This window comes from Amblyomma americanum, chromosome 3 (assembly GCF_052857255.1).
Source record: "Amblyomma americanum isolate KBUSLIRL-KWMA chromosome 3, ASM5285725v1, whole genome shotgun sequence".
In the NCBI taxonomy this organism is placed as follows: Eukaryota; Metazoa; Arthropoda; class Arachnida; order Ixodida; family Ixodidae; genus Amblyomma; species Amblyomma americanum.
The window spans coordinates 185,188,891-185,206,542 of record NC_135499.1 but is presented as its reverse complement, the minus strand read 5'-3'; the positions used below and the strand labels follow the sequence as shown (position 1 = coordinate 185,206,542).

Here is a 17,652-nt window from a genome sequence, read left to right as displayed (position 1 = left end):
CAGTGCATTCGCATACTTTCCGGTTATTTTGCGTGCAACCTTCGAATGCTTCAATATTGCTTTGGACTTGACAACGGGTAGTGATGTGGTCAGGCGTTACCACGTTGCTCATGAAAAGCCGTTCTGTCGCATTCGGCAATCATTTCGACGCATCATTACTAATGCTATGACACGACTGTAAAGACCCTCAATTTGATCACTGAAGCCGTTACTCTTGTAAAAATATACTGAATGAGGGGAAAAAAGCGCGATGACGGCAACATGTTGCGCTCCAGTTGGCGGTTTATGTTACGGTTTTAGAGCGCTGCTCGATTAGGCGCCCGCTCCTGAGTTCCGTGTCGTCGTCGTCGGCGTAAAGAGTTGTCCAAGCAGCAGAACGAAACGCCACCTGGAAGAAGGTGGCTGCCCAGGGAAGGTCCCGCAGCGTAACACGTCACCTCTCACTAACACTCCCCCTGAAAGCTCACCATGTCAGGTGGCAGGTGGTAACGGAGCGAAACGCCACCTGCCACGTTGAAAGCGGAGTGGTGGGCAGGTGGCTGCCACGGGGAGAGAGATCCCGAAGGGCTTTCGGAGGGTAGCGTGTGAAGAGGCGATAATAATGATATAAGAGATGCGTTTAACTTTGCATTCCCGACGGTTGTGATCGCCTACCAGTTTTTTCTATAGGGCGCTAATAAAAGGAGCCTGTGATCTGGGACGCAGGCGAAAACAAACTTTTATCCCGGGTCACAAGGGATTAAGAAAGAACAGTGGTTTTTTATTATATCTATAGGCACTTCCTGTAGAGGGGAGGAAGCCAGGGCTGACACAGTAGCATACACTCCTGACTTTGGTACGACGTAACTTTCTACATTAGGTCCTTTAAGCATGTTTAAAATGTAAGTTATTGCTCATCGTGCACACTTAGATTAATGTCAGTGCCCAGAGCACGCGGTACGGCTATTGCGGTCACTTCTTCGCTGTGGCGAGGGAAAAATGTTTTCTGGTATTTTTTCTTATCAATAATCCACTTGTTCTACCAGGACCTATAGGATTAAAAATGGATAATGTCATGCCGAGCCATAATGCCGTAGCAGTTATTCAAATATCTGGCATCTGTTTACGGAGCTCAACGTCTATGCAAACGCTATTAGGAACATATGTTCGGTACTAACGGAAACAGGTGTCTTGCATGAAGTACTGCAGACTCCATTGTTCAGCTTTCAATCCAGCGCCGGAATTTAGCAATCATCAGCGAACATTAAATGTTGCTAGCGCGCCACAAATGCTCCAGAAGCAGCCCATCAACGCTGCATACGCTTTGCACGCAGCCAGTTGCTAAGAGCACTTGCATCACGGTTAGCTCAACATTAGCAACATCTTCATGACTGCAGCCATGATGTACTGTTTTATTCATTTCTACAAGTGGCATGTTTGCAAAATGGAACAGAGATGAAACTGAACACAAGCGATTTAAATTCGGATTTGGGAGCCAACGCAATGAAGCTTCTCCATGCAGCGTAGCTGATTCAAGGATGCGCTGTTACAGAGGCTCGTTAACTCTTACCTTACTGTGGGGAAAATAATCGTTGTTTTGCAGGTTTCAGAAGCTTTTGTTTTTTTCTGTAAAACTATTGCATTTAACATTTAATGCGATGAGCGAAAACAAGGCGAAATAAATAAGCTTTTTAAGCATAGAAGATTGAATAACCAATGGAGCGTTGCAATAACAAAATTTATTTGCAAAAAAACAAGATTTCAGGCAAAAATTGAACAGAACTGCTGGAGACACTTGTATCTAAACAGAAAAAGAAAGGGTTGAAAATGTTCTGAAATATACAGATATTTAGTATTCCACTGGCCACAACATGTTACAATATCCATTTCTATCTCGAGTATAATTTCGCTACAAAACAATAAATGAGAAATTTATAGAGCAGAATACGACACTCTCGCAGCGGCACAGGTTCTCGCCTAATCTGCAACCCAGACATCAGGCGCCATCTTCCGCAGGGCTGCCAAAATGCTACGCTTTTGCGCCATGCCCTACAAGCGCGCTTTGTAACCTCTGAGAGTGCTAAAACATGCCCGTGTCATCGTCCTGGAAGTACAAGAAGTATCTGGGTCCCACTGCGTTGTCTACGCATGCATTAACAGCTGGAGGAAAACAAGCAGCTGAGTTGTGGAGCGCTGTGTGTGATGTGCACGACGCGTGTCGAGAGCTCTGCCGCTGCGGAGGGTCCAGCCTGAATAGTTTCCAATCAGGCGTCAAAAATGAAGACCGGCGTCAAATATCTTCTGCTGAGGTGCGTAGTACGAAATACAGGGCTATCTCAATACTTTTATCATCAGTGACGGTGTCATGAGAACATGCAGGCATGCTAGAAGCATTCGGGAATGACCATCTCCTTTGTGGACTTGCTGCGAGCCGCTCTGCCTCTTTCCTCCCTGCCACAGCGGTGTGGCCTATGTGCGGCCACGGTGTTTTACGGCTCGTAACCATTGTGGCAACCTCAACATCAACTGAAGGAAACCCTACTTGGCCACGTAAGGACAAGGGCAGCCCGAATTAAGCTACAGCGCTGGGCTTCTGTGTGTACACGCATCGATCTATGTGGTCGCGCTAAAATAGCGCGGTGGCTTGCAGTAGGACCGATAGAAGGCAATGAATTTGGACGAGTGGGGCGATTCGCCATGAACCACGGATTTCGTATTATCGCGGCTACGCATGTTCGTAATTCGTGGCTCTCAACTAGTGCCAACCTGGGAGGGCTTGAGATGGTGGCTTGTCAAAGCCATATCAGACTTGCTATCTGTATACGTAATGCCGCACTAGCGCTCAAAGTTCAGGCATCCAGATGAACAGTTCGTAGCAATGCTGGCTGCTTTATTGAAACCCTGCCGCATCGTTTCGCGGACTTCTATACGACACATAGTTTGAGAAAATCGCATGCGAAGTTCTTGAACTCACCGGATGCATTTACCCCTGGGGTGGACAAGGGGCCTGCAGAACCCATCGCCAAAACCCATCGTGGACGGAACGAAATCGCTGAAAGTCGCAGGATTTAAACTCTATCACTGCAAATTATTTCTTCAATAACAGCGTGGTACAGCAAATGCATATAGTTCCGTTTAGCCGCTGCTTCCCGTGTGCGCCCTGTGTCGTGTCGCCTCGCGTGGCAGCCCGAAAGTCAACGTTCAACAGATGGCTGCTTATTAATTAATTGGTTTTGGGGGAAAGGAAATGGCGCAGTATCTGTCTCATATATCGTTGGACACCTGAACCGCGCCGTAAGGGGAGGGATAAGGAAAGGAGTGAAAGAAGAAAGGAAGAAGGAGGTGCCGTAGTGGAGGGCTCCGGAAAAATTTCGACCACCTGGGGATCTTTAACGTGCACTGACATCGCACAGCACACGGGCGCTGCTCCAAAGCACTTTCGAAATGGCGGCACTCAAATTTCTTTCGTGTTCTGGTCTATATATATAGTTGGCCACCTCTATTCCAGTCTGGTTTCCGTCGTCGCCAATGTCAGAACTGAACCCCGACGGAAAGACAGTATCTTCAGATTCGTTGCTGCTCAGGTCGTCAAAAAGTATAGGCTTGCGACGTTTTAGAGCGCGCGCCGTGCATGCGGAGGCTTCCAAGTGACTTTGACGGTATACCGCGTCTTCGGAGCGCGTTCGAAAAATGCCGCCTTGCGTGTAAGAAAAATAACTACATCTAAAAGGAAATTTTATGTCTCTAATTACAAGACAGATGACGCAGCGTGCCCGTAAGGTAGTACGTGGAAGTCTGCGGTGTCGAGAGGCGAAGTCATCGTTAGCGAGCCAAGAGCGCGGTTCCGCGTCTTCGCAGCGCGTTAAAAATAACAAAAACAAAAATGCCGCCTGTCAAGAAAGACAAGCATTACATCGGAAACGCAACTCTCTGACTGGAAGCAAAATGCGCAGCGTGGCCAGATGGAACACAGCGGACTTTGAAATTGGGGAGCAAAGTGATCGCTATAGGCTCCAACGGACGCGGTAAGGAAAGAGTTAAGGCGCTTTCAAAGCAGATTTTTTAATCGCAGGCAGTGGAACTCTTAGCCGCCTCGACTAGACGAGGACACATTCTTGTACCCTGTTTTGCTTTATCACTAAGCATATATTAGAGCAAACTACTAGAAGTTGGCACCCTGAAGGCATGTACGCAGCTGCCAGTGAGGATACAGGTCGTGGAAACAGAGAACATAAATGATACCATTAGCACGGTGCTGCTTTGGTAGATCCGTCCTGGGCAGCCGCATTGGCGTTAATGGGACAAGCAATTAATGTGTCAAGGTCACTGTGCGCTTCTTTCATTCCCAATACAAAAGCGGCTATCCTCTTTAATGACTTTACTCGTGCCTATGCTATGCAGCTGTAAAAACCGACAAAACACTTTTGTTACGTTACCTTGCTTGATCGTATGAACTTGCAGATTTTTTTTTTCAGGAATGGAACTTTCATTCTTTTACTCGAGCTACACAAATGCGCAAATGCCACTTCTTAACGAGTAGCTAAATTACGGCAGTTTGTACCCTAACCAAATGAAGAAGTGAGGCGTAAATGCTCGAATTTCTCCGGATCATCGAGTCTACAGCTCGGGTGCGAAGCATGCTGGATTAACAAATTGCGCGAGCTTTTTTTTTATTTTTCCTCTTAATGAGCCAATACACAGTACACAGGCAGGACAGTAGATGGACATATTTCTGCGTTCCTGGTTGCCTCTGCACGTGTGTATGTAACACAGTGAGGGCGCTGTATAACGTACACTTAGCGCAAACTCAAGCCTGATGAACCCCAATACACATTCCATATAGGGGCTGCTGGGGTAGTGTTCTTGTGCCTGTAGCGGGGACTGTCCATCCGGTACAGACATGGTGTACGAGGTCCCTCAACGCACCACCACCAATATCCAGCACCCTTGCACCACCTTCCCGAAAACTAGCACATTAACTCTTGGGCTCACGAATTGCTGGAAGAGTTCTCGTAAAAGTGTTTCTGAAACACCGGACCAGGCGTGTAAAACAAAACTCAAAAATATCTTTCTTTTCATACGTCCGTGATTAAGAGTTTTAAAAGCACACGCTGAATGGAAGGGTTTACATGAGACGTCTTGATACCTATATAAAGGCTATCATTAATATTGCCTCTGGCAATGTCGGGGGAATTTTTCTGCGTGTAAAGGAGCCAGTATTCAATGGTTTTACTGAAGCGTGATGTTAAGCGAGCCGCAAAATTACGAAAGAGAAAGGCAAACATACCGAACTGCTAAACCTTGGATATCCGCGGAAGAATGATACGCTATAAAAACGGAACTGAAAAAAATATCGTGATTGTGCTTGCAGAGGTTAATGTTGCTGAAATAAACTAGATTACAGGCTGGAAGCATCACTTTACAAATGTCAGGGTTAGCACTCGATCCAAAACTAGGCAGACTTCCTTTATAATGCACAGCGACAAACGGGTGCGCAAAATTCGGTTAATGCTGCTAGCGCGCTGTTAGAGACACCACGCGTGCTTCCGTTCCCCAGCCGGAAAAAGGACAATTGCGTCGCCCGCAGCATCGCGAAGGCGAGTTTCCTGTTCCCACTTTTCTTTTATTTCTTTGCTCCATCTCGCATTCTATTAAAAACCTCCTTTTAAAAACGGTTCATGTCGCGAATCATGTACTCAATGCTTTGCTTTTTGCCCTGCACTTCCCCACTTTTCCGGCTGAATGTTGCAGATTTTAGGCTTGCTTTTTCCTAGCTGTATTGTTGCAATAAAACCTTAGTGCATTTGTCCTGAATGCAAGTGTCTTTCTTGCCTGTGTTTATCCTGTTTCAAACATTATGAACGTTACGTTCTTCCTTGCTTTGAGCTTTAGTTATTTCCTAAAGAACACGAAAAGAACTGAGACGAAAAACAGGTGGACAACTCGAAAGAAAAAAATTGTCTCCAATGGCAACGGAAGGCGAACGGAAAAAGGAAGTGTGTGTGTGTGTGGGGGGAGGGGGGGGGTGAGGAGAAAATGGTTTTCTTATTTTTTGTGCACGGGTGTGTAGTGCTCTGTGGTTTTGGCTTCGGCTGCTCCACTCTCTGAGGCAATTCATTTGAGTGGTCTCTTTTTGAAAACGCTTGTATCTCAGCGCAAAAATACTTTCACTGATAGCAATATGCGTCGCCAGCTTAGCTGGTTAGTGCGGCAAAGGAGCGTTCTGCAGAGTGTTTACTGTTTGCCCAAACACGGCGACTGCGTGCCTTTGCTGCACTCGGGCCGTTCACATGCATGGTGGCGGCCCGCCAGACCTCCTTGTTAACGCTGCCAACAGGACTACAAATCCGTGTTTGCAACATCCACTCTCCTCGCCTGCCATTTCCCGCGACGACGCACTTAAAACCATTCGTATGCGTCGTATTCGTATTCGTATGCGTAGGAGAAACTTGTGAGCCTCAAGGGCAATACAACTCATGAAGGATCTATTGCTTGTGTTTTCAATATCGTTTGAGGGATAACTACCGAGTCTCAAAGGGGCTTTGAAGTGAAGGGCATCCGGGAATTGTATCGAATAAATAAAGAAAATTGATTACAGCTTTGCTTTTTCAAACCAAGGTAACTTAGTAGCACCTGTAGGTGAAATCCTTCCCAACTTGAAATTTATAATTCTCTGTGTTTAGATAGGTAAAATATGAGCCGTGATGAAAACATAGCTGCTGCTTCACAATTTAAGCATTTCCCAATGTGGTTCATCGACAAAGTATGCTTTTCAAGCTCAAGGAAGCTTGATTCAATACAGCCAAATATTTTACCGTATGTGTGCTCAGGACTCAATGAAGCAGTCTTAAGTTTTCGATGTAGACTTGGAATCTTTAAACCTGCTTGAATGTGTAAGTGGTTTGCAAGTTTGCAAGATAAGACTACTTCTGGCAAGAGACTGTAGCCTGACGCCATTTCCATAACATGAGATTTTACAACGTTTTTACTGTAAACGTTCTCTCAATAGAACCCTGCCTACTCGCTGTTCCTAAGCACAAATTTGTCATCTTTGTTCAGATGAGCGCTTGTTTTTTTTTTCCTTTATCAGTCTCTCATCGCCCAGATGCGACTGTCGATTGGGGATTCTTTCATTGCGTTCTTTGGCTTGACCCTCGTGGACACTGGCGACTACTTTGACATCATTGGAACTGCAGAGGCTATCAAAGACGTTTCTGAGTAAGATGACCTTCGGGTGACTTCTTCTACTTTGTCCCGTCTAGCTGGCTGTTAAATAATTGCGAAATATTATCGAGTGTAGCCTAAATAACATCTCGGCAATAATTCAGTCTAAAATTCCAGTTTTAGAGTTGCCTTCAGAGTGAGTTAGACCCCTGCTACAATATGGGATGGAGGGTGGATTCCAGACTATCGCGCTGCTGAGGGTTACAGCTTGAAGACCATACAAGAATAAAATAATTCTTGGTATCTTATCTCTCCTGATAGTTTTGGCAATAGCATCCAAGCTCACGCACGACCTTCGCCGCTTTCCGGTCTGTCGCAGAAATCTCAATCTCATCATCGTGAGAAGCGACATAGTGCAATTCGGGGACGCCATCTGCGACCAGCTTCCTCTCAGCATGTGGCGACCCTCCCAAAGCAGTCTCAATGCCACGCCTTCTACGATCGTAAGGAACTTTTTTCAGTATTTCAGGAGACGCGGATGTTGCATGCCTCAATGAAAGATTCGTCGTTACGGTGCGTCGAAGCTTGTTATAGATGTTCCTAATTTTTCCTCCACTATCCTGCTGCATTCACCACGAAAGAGTTATGTTCCAACACCTTTTATAGCAAAAAGCTGCAAATGCTGTCCGTATTTTGAAAACACAAGATTCATTGCGAGGGGAAAAACAGGCCAGAACGTGAAATAACCGAATCATTATACATCAAGCAGAAGGGACCTATCTGCGTGAGTAAGCAGTCTGTGTCACTGTGAGAAGAAGAGATTGGTTTTCTTAGCGGATCATTGCCAACGTTGTAACAATTGCTTCTGTCGTTTTGGCATGTATGTCTTTTGTTAACTCACCTTTTTATCTTTTTTTTGCTTGTATCTTTGGATTGCGTGGTTATAAAGATGTTTTTTCGAACAATAAACTCAGTTGGAAGTTGGCGCCAGTCAGGTCTTGTGTGTGTCTTCTTTTTGCGCCAGTACGTTTTTACGCTAATTATGTCACACGTTATGTTCATTTTATAGAACCTCCGGCAGGTTTTTCTCGATAGAAGCCACTTAGCTTCAGTATCATCCTTACAACATTTGCCACTCTCAAAAAACCTTGTTTGCGATTTAATCTTGAGAAAATGCAAGTTTTTGCAGTTTCTTTGGAAAGGTTGATGTCGTTCACAGCCCTTATGCAAGTCATAGCAGTAATGTTCATTTATGCCTCTGCAATTTCTATTGCAAAGAAGGAAGCCGTAAATACCTTTTTTTAATCGTTGTAAAAGACAACTACAGTGGGCAGCTCACGCAAACGTATTGTGCCATGTTCTCACTCTACCGTTTATATCAACATCGCTGAAAACAGCAGTTCTTAGACCCATTGCGTCTACGACTTCCTGAGCACGAGTAATGCAAATATTTCTAAGCTATAGACAGTAGGTGCTATCATTGCGGTGCTATCATTGCAGACACACAGCAAGCTCATTGTGGAGAGACTGACTGACTTGAGAGGAACGGTCGTTGCCATGTCGTCAAGCCTAGCCCTGAAGGTGTACAACTCCACTGCCGCAGACAGCACGCAGACCGACGAGGCATCTGCAAGCAACAGCTCCAGCGTCCACAGCGCATGTGCAGTTGACTTCTTGTGCATCGCTGAGGTTCGTATAAGCACCTTCATTTGGAGCACGTGGCAGCCGAACGCGCGTAAAATTACACTTTCCTTTCTGAACAACAAAAGGTAGTTTTGGCGCGGGTATAAAAATCAGCAGACCTGTTTTAATTAAGTGCTTTTGTCGTAAAAGAAATTGCAAGACTCGCAGGAAATCGGAGCATTCACAAACGAGAGACGATGTGACTACGCACGCGGTACCTTATTCGTTCTGTTTATGTGTACCGTATGCAAAGCTATTAAATCAAAATGAAAATTTGTTTCTTGGGGAAAGGAAATGGCGCAGTATCTGTCTCACATCTCGGCGGACACATGAACCGCGCCGTAAATAATTGGTTTTGGGGGAAAGGAAATGGCGCAGCATCTGTCTCATATATCGTTGGACACCTGAACCGCGCCGTAAGGGAAGCGATAAAGGAGTGAGTGAAAGAAGAAAGGAAGAACGAGGTGCCGTAGTGGAGGGCTCCGGAATAATTTCGACCACCTGGAGATCTTTAACGTGCACTGATATCGCACAGCACACGGGCGTCTTAGCGTTTTTCCTAGATAAATACGCGGCCGCCGCGGTCGGGTTTGAACCCGGGAACTGAAGGAGGAAATGAGAGAGTGTGTCATAAGAGTTGGACATTTTGGTTTAAACCGAAAAAAGTCATAAAAGTCCACCGAATTAAGTTTTCGAAATTCGGTTTTAACCTACAAAGGTCAGTATCCTTGGCATGCAGTGCATAGATAGCTGGCTGTTCAATGCGAGTCACATTTATTCAAAAGAAATTAAATAAGCACGAAGCCAGGCTCTTGATGCGATGATTTTGTTGGATAAGTAGCCCAGTAGCGCGATTCGATGTATTATTCCGCTAGCTTACATGCCGCTGACGACCGGGAAGCACCACATCATCGCCGCATATTAGCTAAGCATTGTTTGATCGCTATCCTCACCTGCAGCTAGTCGGTCCTGCACGCAGGACACTGACCCATTGGGCAGTATTGCCATCGCTGCCTCAACGCACTGACCACGGGATGCCCCGCCCTCGCATTGGACCCAGCCTGACAACCCAAAATTAACATGTAAACCTTGTTCTTAGAAGGAAACTTCAACTTGTGTTTTTGTCTGCAAGCTATCTCATTTAACTTGTGTTACTATTTTAATGACGATAGAAATTTCTTCTACAAGCACAGCTCCGAATACTGTCACTTGCAAGCTAATTACCCGTAAATAAATTGTTCGTGATGACAAAAACAGAGAGATAGATTTCAATTAAATTTTCATCACACAGGACTGCTGCATTAAATCGCCGGAAAAGTCAGTATTTCCTTCGACGAAAATATTATTCGCCGAAAGAAACCGAAACGGGTTCTGAAATAAAAACCGTAAAAATTTGGCCGAATTTTCAAAAAATATTTCCAAATTTTCAAAAAATGGGAAAGCGCAACCCCTAGTCATAACGCGCACACATTTGGTAGGTGGTGCCATGTGACTCATGATGTGTGACGCCACTGTTCTATTACGCTCGCCATCATCACTGTCTACGCTGAAAGCCCGCACTGATAAATGTAAACTAGCTAATAACCTTGCCAAAGCAGTTCATCCTGACCATTGATGTAGCGGAACCAAAAATGTTGCGAACAGGCATTCCGACAAAGTGCCTCGTTTGGCTACAGCTAGGTATGCACTTATCGAAATCTGCGCTTGAAAACACGGACAGAAATGGTAAACATTCCGAATACAATGAGTACACTAATTTCAAAGAATTCCCAGAATGAAAACATAATAAAAAATATGTCGAACTTACATTTTGTTTTTCGCGAAAAGACTGTTGAAATCATTCAGGTAATGACCTTTTCGAGTGTTAAAAATTTGAAAGGCAGAGGTGGGCAGAAGCCGCGGATCGCTTATTTTTTCAAGGGGATTCGCTTTAGTGACCAAGTAGTCAGCATACATGCCTTATATTTTCTGAATAAAGCTTCCATTCAAGCTGTACTCAATAAACGAGTTTTAAGGGCGTGCGTTTGATTTGGGGTCAGGTTGAGCAGTCTACCAGACATTCCGTAACCGTTTCAATCTTATAGCGCTGCTTTCCCGTCGTAAACGTTGTGGAAAGGAGGCAGCTTGGTTCAATGAACAGTGGACGGGGAAAAAAGGAAAGGCAGGAAGAAGCCGGAGCAGGCGCAAGATCTTTGCATTTAGTGCACTGAATCGGCCAGTGAGAACTGCTTTCGCTGAACTCAACTTTGGTACTATCTGGGCACAGTGCGTGCACAGCAAACGCGCTGAATTTCGTTTAACTGATTGTGTCGTCGCCGGCCCGTTGTTCAAGGGGTATTGATTAGAAAACGTTTATTGTCAGCACTGAACCCTAGTGGGCACTATACTAGATGGCTTAAAGCCCACGGCTCTTGGCGAGCTTATGAGCCCACTCAGTGGCCCGGACTTGCGCCAACGGGTCTGAGCTGGCCAGTATAGCCTCCCACCGCTCTAGAAAAGAGCGCCGGTGGCGGCGCCATTTTGCATCTCCATAGAATGTGGTCTTATCCGGCTATGTCGCCGCATTCTTTGCAAGTCGGATTGTTATGCGTTGTATACGTGAGTTTTAGTCTCGACGGGCTAAAGAAGACTCGCGTCTGGAGTCGACCCCACTTTACCTCTTGGCTTTTGTCGAGCTGGCGGATAGATCCTCCTTTCCAGTTTAAACTGATTGGTGCAGTCGTGAAAGGAAGGATACGAATGGATCTCTCGCAAAATTTGTGAACTCAACCCGGCTCATTGCTGGGCTGACATAATCTCGAGCAATACTGTGAGCCAACTCGTTTTCTCTTTGGATCTGCACCAAACCCTGGCCAATCTCTTACCGTGGGTATGTACCATCATCTTTCGGGCAACAACAACAACTCGTTTCCCCTGTTCCCCGAGCGTGCCGGCACCCATATTAATTCCACCTCTCTTTGGCTCCAGAATTGATGTCTTAGGATTCGTTCTGCCTCCTGGGAGATCGTACCCCGTGCGAACTTGTTTATAGCAACCTTGGAGTCGCTAAATATGGTGACTACTTTGGAGCAGAACATTGCCATGGCGATAGCCGCCTCCTCCGCTGTTCCTGAGTCCTTTGTTTTGACCGAACCGGCAGTTAACGTTTCACCCGAGTTGTTCGCGCCCACGAGCACAAAGGAGTCGCCTCCTTCGTATTCCGCCGCGTCTACATAAGCTGTGCATTCCGAGCCTTCTAGTTTGGCTTCAGGGGCCTTTGCTCTTGCTCTCCTCCTGCCTTCGTGAAAAGTAGGGTGCATGTTTTTTTTTTTTAATTGGTTTAATAGTGAGTAATTTTTTCCCTTCGGTGGGTAATTTTGCCTGCGCGTTTCATTCCGGGATTCTATCATGCAGTCCTAGATGGCTCAAGATCTTCCTCCTCGCGGGTTAGGTTGCGAGCTTCCTTTATTGCGCAAAAATATGTGCCTCGCATATATGTCCCTCGTATAGATAATAATAATAATAATAATAATAATAATAATAATAATAATAATAATAATAATAATAATAATAATAATAATAATAATAATATTAATAATAATAATAATAAAAATTGGTTTTTGGGGGGAAAGGAAATGGCGCAGTATCTGTCTCATATATCGTTGGACACCTGAACCGCGCCGTAAGGGAAGGGTAAACGAGGGAGTGAAAGGAGAAAGGACGAGAGAGGTGCCGAAGTGGAGGGCTCCGAAATAATTTCGACCACCTGGGGATCTTTAACGTGCACTGACATCGCACAGCACCCGGGCACCTTAGCGTTTTTCCTCCATAAAAACGCAGGCGCCGCGGTCGGGTTCGAACCCGGGAACTCCGGATCAGTAGTCGAGCGCCCTGACCACTGAGCCACCGCGGCGGGGTTCGTATAGATCCTCAGTTTAAGAAGTCTTTCCGTAGGGGTGCAGCGGAGCAGAAAAATTCAAAATTGGTTTTTCGGGAAAGGAAATGGCGCAGTATCTCTCTCACATATCGGCGGACACTTGAACCGCGCAGTAAGGGAAGGGACACAGGAACGTCTACCTCGTATTCACAGACCGACCTTTACCTTCCCTTTCGAGGTCCTCACCTTTGCGGCTCCTTTGCGGGTTTTAGAAACCAACCTTACCCTTTAAACTGCACCTTTAGCCGCCCTTTCGGCCTCGGAAAGGGCGCGTTCACAAAGGTAGCCCCTGGCCTACCTTTAGCAGCTCCTTTCATCAATTCAACATGGCAACCGAGTACGATCGACGACCGCTTTTCCGATTTATCAAGTTCACGGATTTAATGGAAGAAATCGATCAGGTGCCCCATCGTGCGAAGCCGGCACGGCGAGTGCTGAGGGATCGCCAGTATCCGATGTAGCTGTTCGACGACGAGTATCTCGCGAGGTACCACTTTTCTAAGCCTGCCGTGCTGGAGCTTTTGTCTGTGCTGCCGCTGCACCGCTGCCCTAACGGACGAGGTTGCCCTGTGCCGCCGCCGCTGCAACTGCTTATCGCTTTTCGCTTTTACTGTGCGGGAACCTTCCAAGTTGTCACCGCCTACTCTGTCGATGTATCCTTGTCAGCGGTATCGTCTGTGTACGCCGTGATCGCAGCAACATTGTTTCCGGCACTGGTCAAGTTTCCTTAAGCCGAATATATGCACAAACTAAAGCAGGAGATACATGTGCGAAAAGTTCATCGGCGCGCCGCACTGGTCGCCGCTTGCGAACTGCCGCCCCACTTCAAGCAGGGAAACACCGAGCGGCAAGCATCGATGCGCAGCTCGACTCAAGCTCCGCCCACGGCCGGTGTCATGCTTTGAAGTTCGCCGTGCATTTCGTGCTTTGACCAGAGCCGGAGCGAACGGCTTCTGAGAAGATATTGACTGATATGCTAAGTTACCTCTGCAAAACAGTGTAGAGCGTGGCTAGACCACCCATGCCATCCCCTCATGTATCAATGAATCCCTACTTTTCTCTTCCTTAATAACTCCTTTCACCAACAAACCGCCTTGAGCCTCCCTTTCTAAATAAAACGGCTCATTGATTCATTCCTTTCCTTTTTCACTCCCTTCTTCATCCGCTCCCTTAAAGCGCGGTTCGAACGGCGGCTGCGTTTTTATGGAGGAAAAACGCTAAGGCGCCCGTGTGCTGTGCGATGTCAGTGCACGTTAAAGATCCCCAGGTGGTCGAAATTATTCCGGAGCCCTCTACTACAGGCACCTATTTCTTTCTTTCTTCTTTCATTCCCTCCTTTATCACTTCCCATAAGGCGCGGTTCAGGTGTCCAACGATATATGAGACAGATACTGCGCCATTTCCTTTCCCAAAAAATACAATTATTATTATTGTTATTATTATTAATGTGAGGCTATATGTGAGACAGTTACTGCGCCATTTCCTTCCCTCAAAACCAATTTTCATTTTCTCCATCGAAACGACCCGCCGCGGTGGCTCAATGGTTAGGTGGTTGTGGTGAAAACTTTTAATTGCTGCAATACAGTTTGGGAGCCACAGAGTGGCCCCGCTACATGGTCGGCGTCCCTAGTCCGGGACATCGCATGACAATGCCCCGTCTCTCGCCCGTTTCACCAGAGCCCTTTGGGACTCAATCGAGGAGCAGTTGAGGAGGGCAGTCTCCCATGCCTCTCTGGAAGGGGTAGGGGAAGGGGGGAGGTGGGGATTTCGAGTACATGCCCACACCATGTGGAAGATATCACAGGTCTCCTCACAGTGCGGGCATCGCCCATCCGTGTTAGGATCGTAATGCTTTAAGATTGCAGGACAGAGCAGAGTACCTGTCTGCAGGCGCCTTAAAGTTCGCTCCTCCGTCTTACTCAGCCCCTTGGCAGGGGCCGGGAAAAGGCGGTGGTTGTCGCTATAATGCGTTATTATTTCTCTGAATCGCAGCCGTGGCTGGTTAGTCTCCGAGCCAGAAGAGCTGGGATGAGGAGCCCGGTAAATAAGCGCTCGGGCAGCCGCGTCAGCGGCCTCATTACCTCGTACGCCCTGATGGCAAGGAGCCCAAATGATTCTTTTCGGTGTTGGATCGGTGGCAGTCCGTCTTAGAATGCAAGCAGCTAAGGGGGAGATCTCTCCAGCCAAGTAATGATCACATGCTTTTGGGGAGTCCGTAATGATGATTCTCGAATTGGCGTGGGCGGCAGCAAGCGCTATCGCTACTTCCTCGGCTCGCATTGAATTCAGGGCTCGAAAAGAGAGTCCATCGACGTGCATTTCCTGGTGAACAACAGCGGCCATGTAAAATCCCGTGGGCGACGGCCCTGCTACGTCTACATAATATACACCGGGTCGGGAGCCGTGTTGTCTCTCAAGAGCCAGAGCCCACGCTTGTCGTCTGTTTTCGTGCATGTCGGTGTCCATGTTACGGGGGAGCGGGGAGACCCAGAGCATATGGCGCAACAGTACCGGGATACGCTCCGTATCCTCTGGAGTGCAGTCGTGTTGGATGTGTAAGCGGTTTAGCAGGCGGCGCCCAGGGGCCATCTGCATGAGCCGCGTGTATTGGTTCACGAGGTGGGCCTCCCGCAGCTCCTGGTAGGAGTTTAGCACCCCCAATGCCTTCAGTTTGGCATTAGAGGTAGCCACCGGGAGATCCAGGGCTCGCTTAGTTGCCTTGCGGATGATGGCGTCTATTCGCGCCTCGTCTTGCTTAGTAGTGCGGAGATATGGCACGGCGTAGAGGATCCGGCTAGTCACGAAGGCATAGACGAGCCGAAGCGCTTCCCTGCCCCGCAGACCGCCCCGCTTGTTGGAAACGCGGCGGATCATACGCCCTACCTGTTCGCCTACTCTCTTGAGTTTCACAATGGTGGAGTCCGGTCTGAGTCTGTGGTGAATGAAAAGGCCCAGAATACGGAGCTCCTCCACCTCTCTAATAGGACCTCCTGACAGAGAGATGTGAATTGCTGTCCTATCCTTTGGGTTCGCTCTGACATGCAGAAGCTCTGATTTCGCTGGAGCACATTGGAGCCCTCAGTCCATAGCATACGCATCGACTATGGAAGCGGCCTGCTGAAGGCGGGCCTCCATGTCCCCAAGGCTCCCCTCAGTGGTCCAAATTGTAATGTCATCTGCATATAACACGTGTTGAATGCCTTCCACCCGGGCCAGTTGGCACGGGAGGCGCATCATAGCTATGTTGAACAGGAGCGGTGATAACACCGCTCCCTGAGGGGTACCCCGTGTTCCCATCATGTAAGGGCCGTATTCCTCGCCCTCAATCCGAAGGAAGGCCTGGCGATTAGTCAAGAAATCTCTTACATACGCGTAGGCCCTAGCCCCACAATCGGTAGAACTCAAGTTGGCCAGGATGCTTCCGTGTTTAACATTGTCGAAAGCCCCCTTCAGGTCAAGGGTGAGGATGGCTTTGTCATTGTGTTGCATAGTTGTGGGTCGTATTACATCCCTGTGCAGCTGGAGAAGGACATCCTGTGCAGACAGTGGAGGCGAAACCCGAACAGGGTGACTGCAAAGACGCCCTTACTCTCCAGGTATGGAGAGAGGCGATCCCGAACCATCGTCTCCATAAGCTTGCCCGCACATGAGGTCAGTGATATGGGCCTCAGGTTGTCCGTATTCACGGCCTTACCTGTTTTAGGGATAAACGTTACAAGTGACGTTTTCCACTCGGGAGGGAGTGGACGCCCGTCCCAGATCTGGTTGATGTATTCTAATAAATGGAGGTAGGCTGGGTCCGGTAGGTTCGCCAAGAGGTTCACTGTTATGTGATCCCGTCCCGGAGCCGTATTCCGGCGCATTTTTGCTAAGGCCGCCTTAAGGTCGTGCAACTCAAAAGGGGCATCAAGTGTTTCATTAGGCCTGCCAGAGTACATGTACTCAGGCCCAGGCGGGTCCTCCGTACGACAGAGATATCTGTCGCACAGAGTGTCCGCAAGTTGCGCCGTCGTACCTTGATACCCTTGCAGAGCCCGCCGGAGCTGCTTTTGCGTCTCCCCTCTCGTTTGGGAGGGGTTGATTAGACTGCGAAAGAGACGCCACGTCCCCTTCGAGCTCATCTGATGAGCTGCGGCGTCGCAGCGTGCTATCCAATTTGAATCTGAGAGTTCGGCAGCATACGCTGCAGCCTGCTCTGTGAGTTTGGCTATGCGGTCGCGTAATTTGCGATTAGTTTTCTGCTTTTTCTACCGTTTAGTTAAGCTCCCACAAATGCAGGAGGTGGGTGTCCACTGCGGGGATCTCTTCGGTGGTTTGTAGTGTTGTGACGTGTTGTTTTTGAATGTTGTATATGTGGTTAGCCCACTCCGCGTAGCCGCCGGAAAATAGTACGGGAGGGATAGTGTGATTTCGGAATTTGTGCCAATCGGTCAGCTTGGCCTGACCCCATTTTTTTGCGCGCTGCCTTCGCCATGAGTGTAATCCGGAGAAGGAGGTGATCGCTGCCTAGAGAATCTCCCAAGTTCTCCCAAGCAGCCGCTCTAGCATTTTTAACGAGAGAAAGGTCGGGACACGTGTCGCGGGTTACCGAATTCCCCACTCGGGTGGGATAAGCCGGGTCCGTGAGCAACGTGAGGCTGAGGGTGGAGATGAGCTCCGCCAGCTTACGTCCTCTTGCCTGTTCGAAGTGGCAGCCCCAATGAAAGCTGGGAGCATTGAAGTCTCCAACGATCACTAGAGGCCCTTTGGCTGCCATTTTTATCGCGCGAAGGAAGATTTCATTAAAAGTTACGCGCGGCTTATGCGGAGGGCAGTATATGTTGAGGATATGTATTGACGGGTCGCGGCGTCTGAGAGGCAGCACCCGGACCATTGTATATTCTTGCTCGGTACTCAAGTCTAAGTCGACC

At 47.8% G+C, this 17,652-nt stretch overlaps 1 protein-coding gene and 1 pseudogene across 1 annotated transcript in view; one reads left to right on the top strand and one right to left on the bottom strand.

The window, feature by feature from the left end:
- Positions 1–17,652, top strand: part of LOC144125626 (uncharacterized) — a 210,576-nt gene that overhangs the window by 30,906 nt on the left and 162,018 nt on the right. The window contains exons 7-9 of the mRNA XM_077659194.1: positions 7,070–7,197; positions 7,523–7,646; positions 8,644–8,832. Coding sequence (XP_077515320.1) covers positions 7,070–7,197; positions 7,523–7,646; positions 8,644–8,832 — 441 coding nt within the window. The remainder of the gene's footprint in view (positions 1–7,069; positions 7,198–7,522; positions 7,647–8,643; positions 8,833–17,652) is intronic.
- Positions 14,369–16,039, bottom strand: LOC144123532 (uncharacterized; annotated as a pseudogene).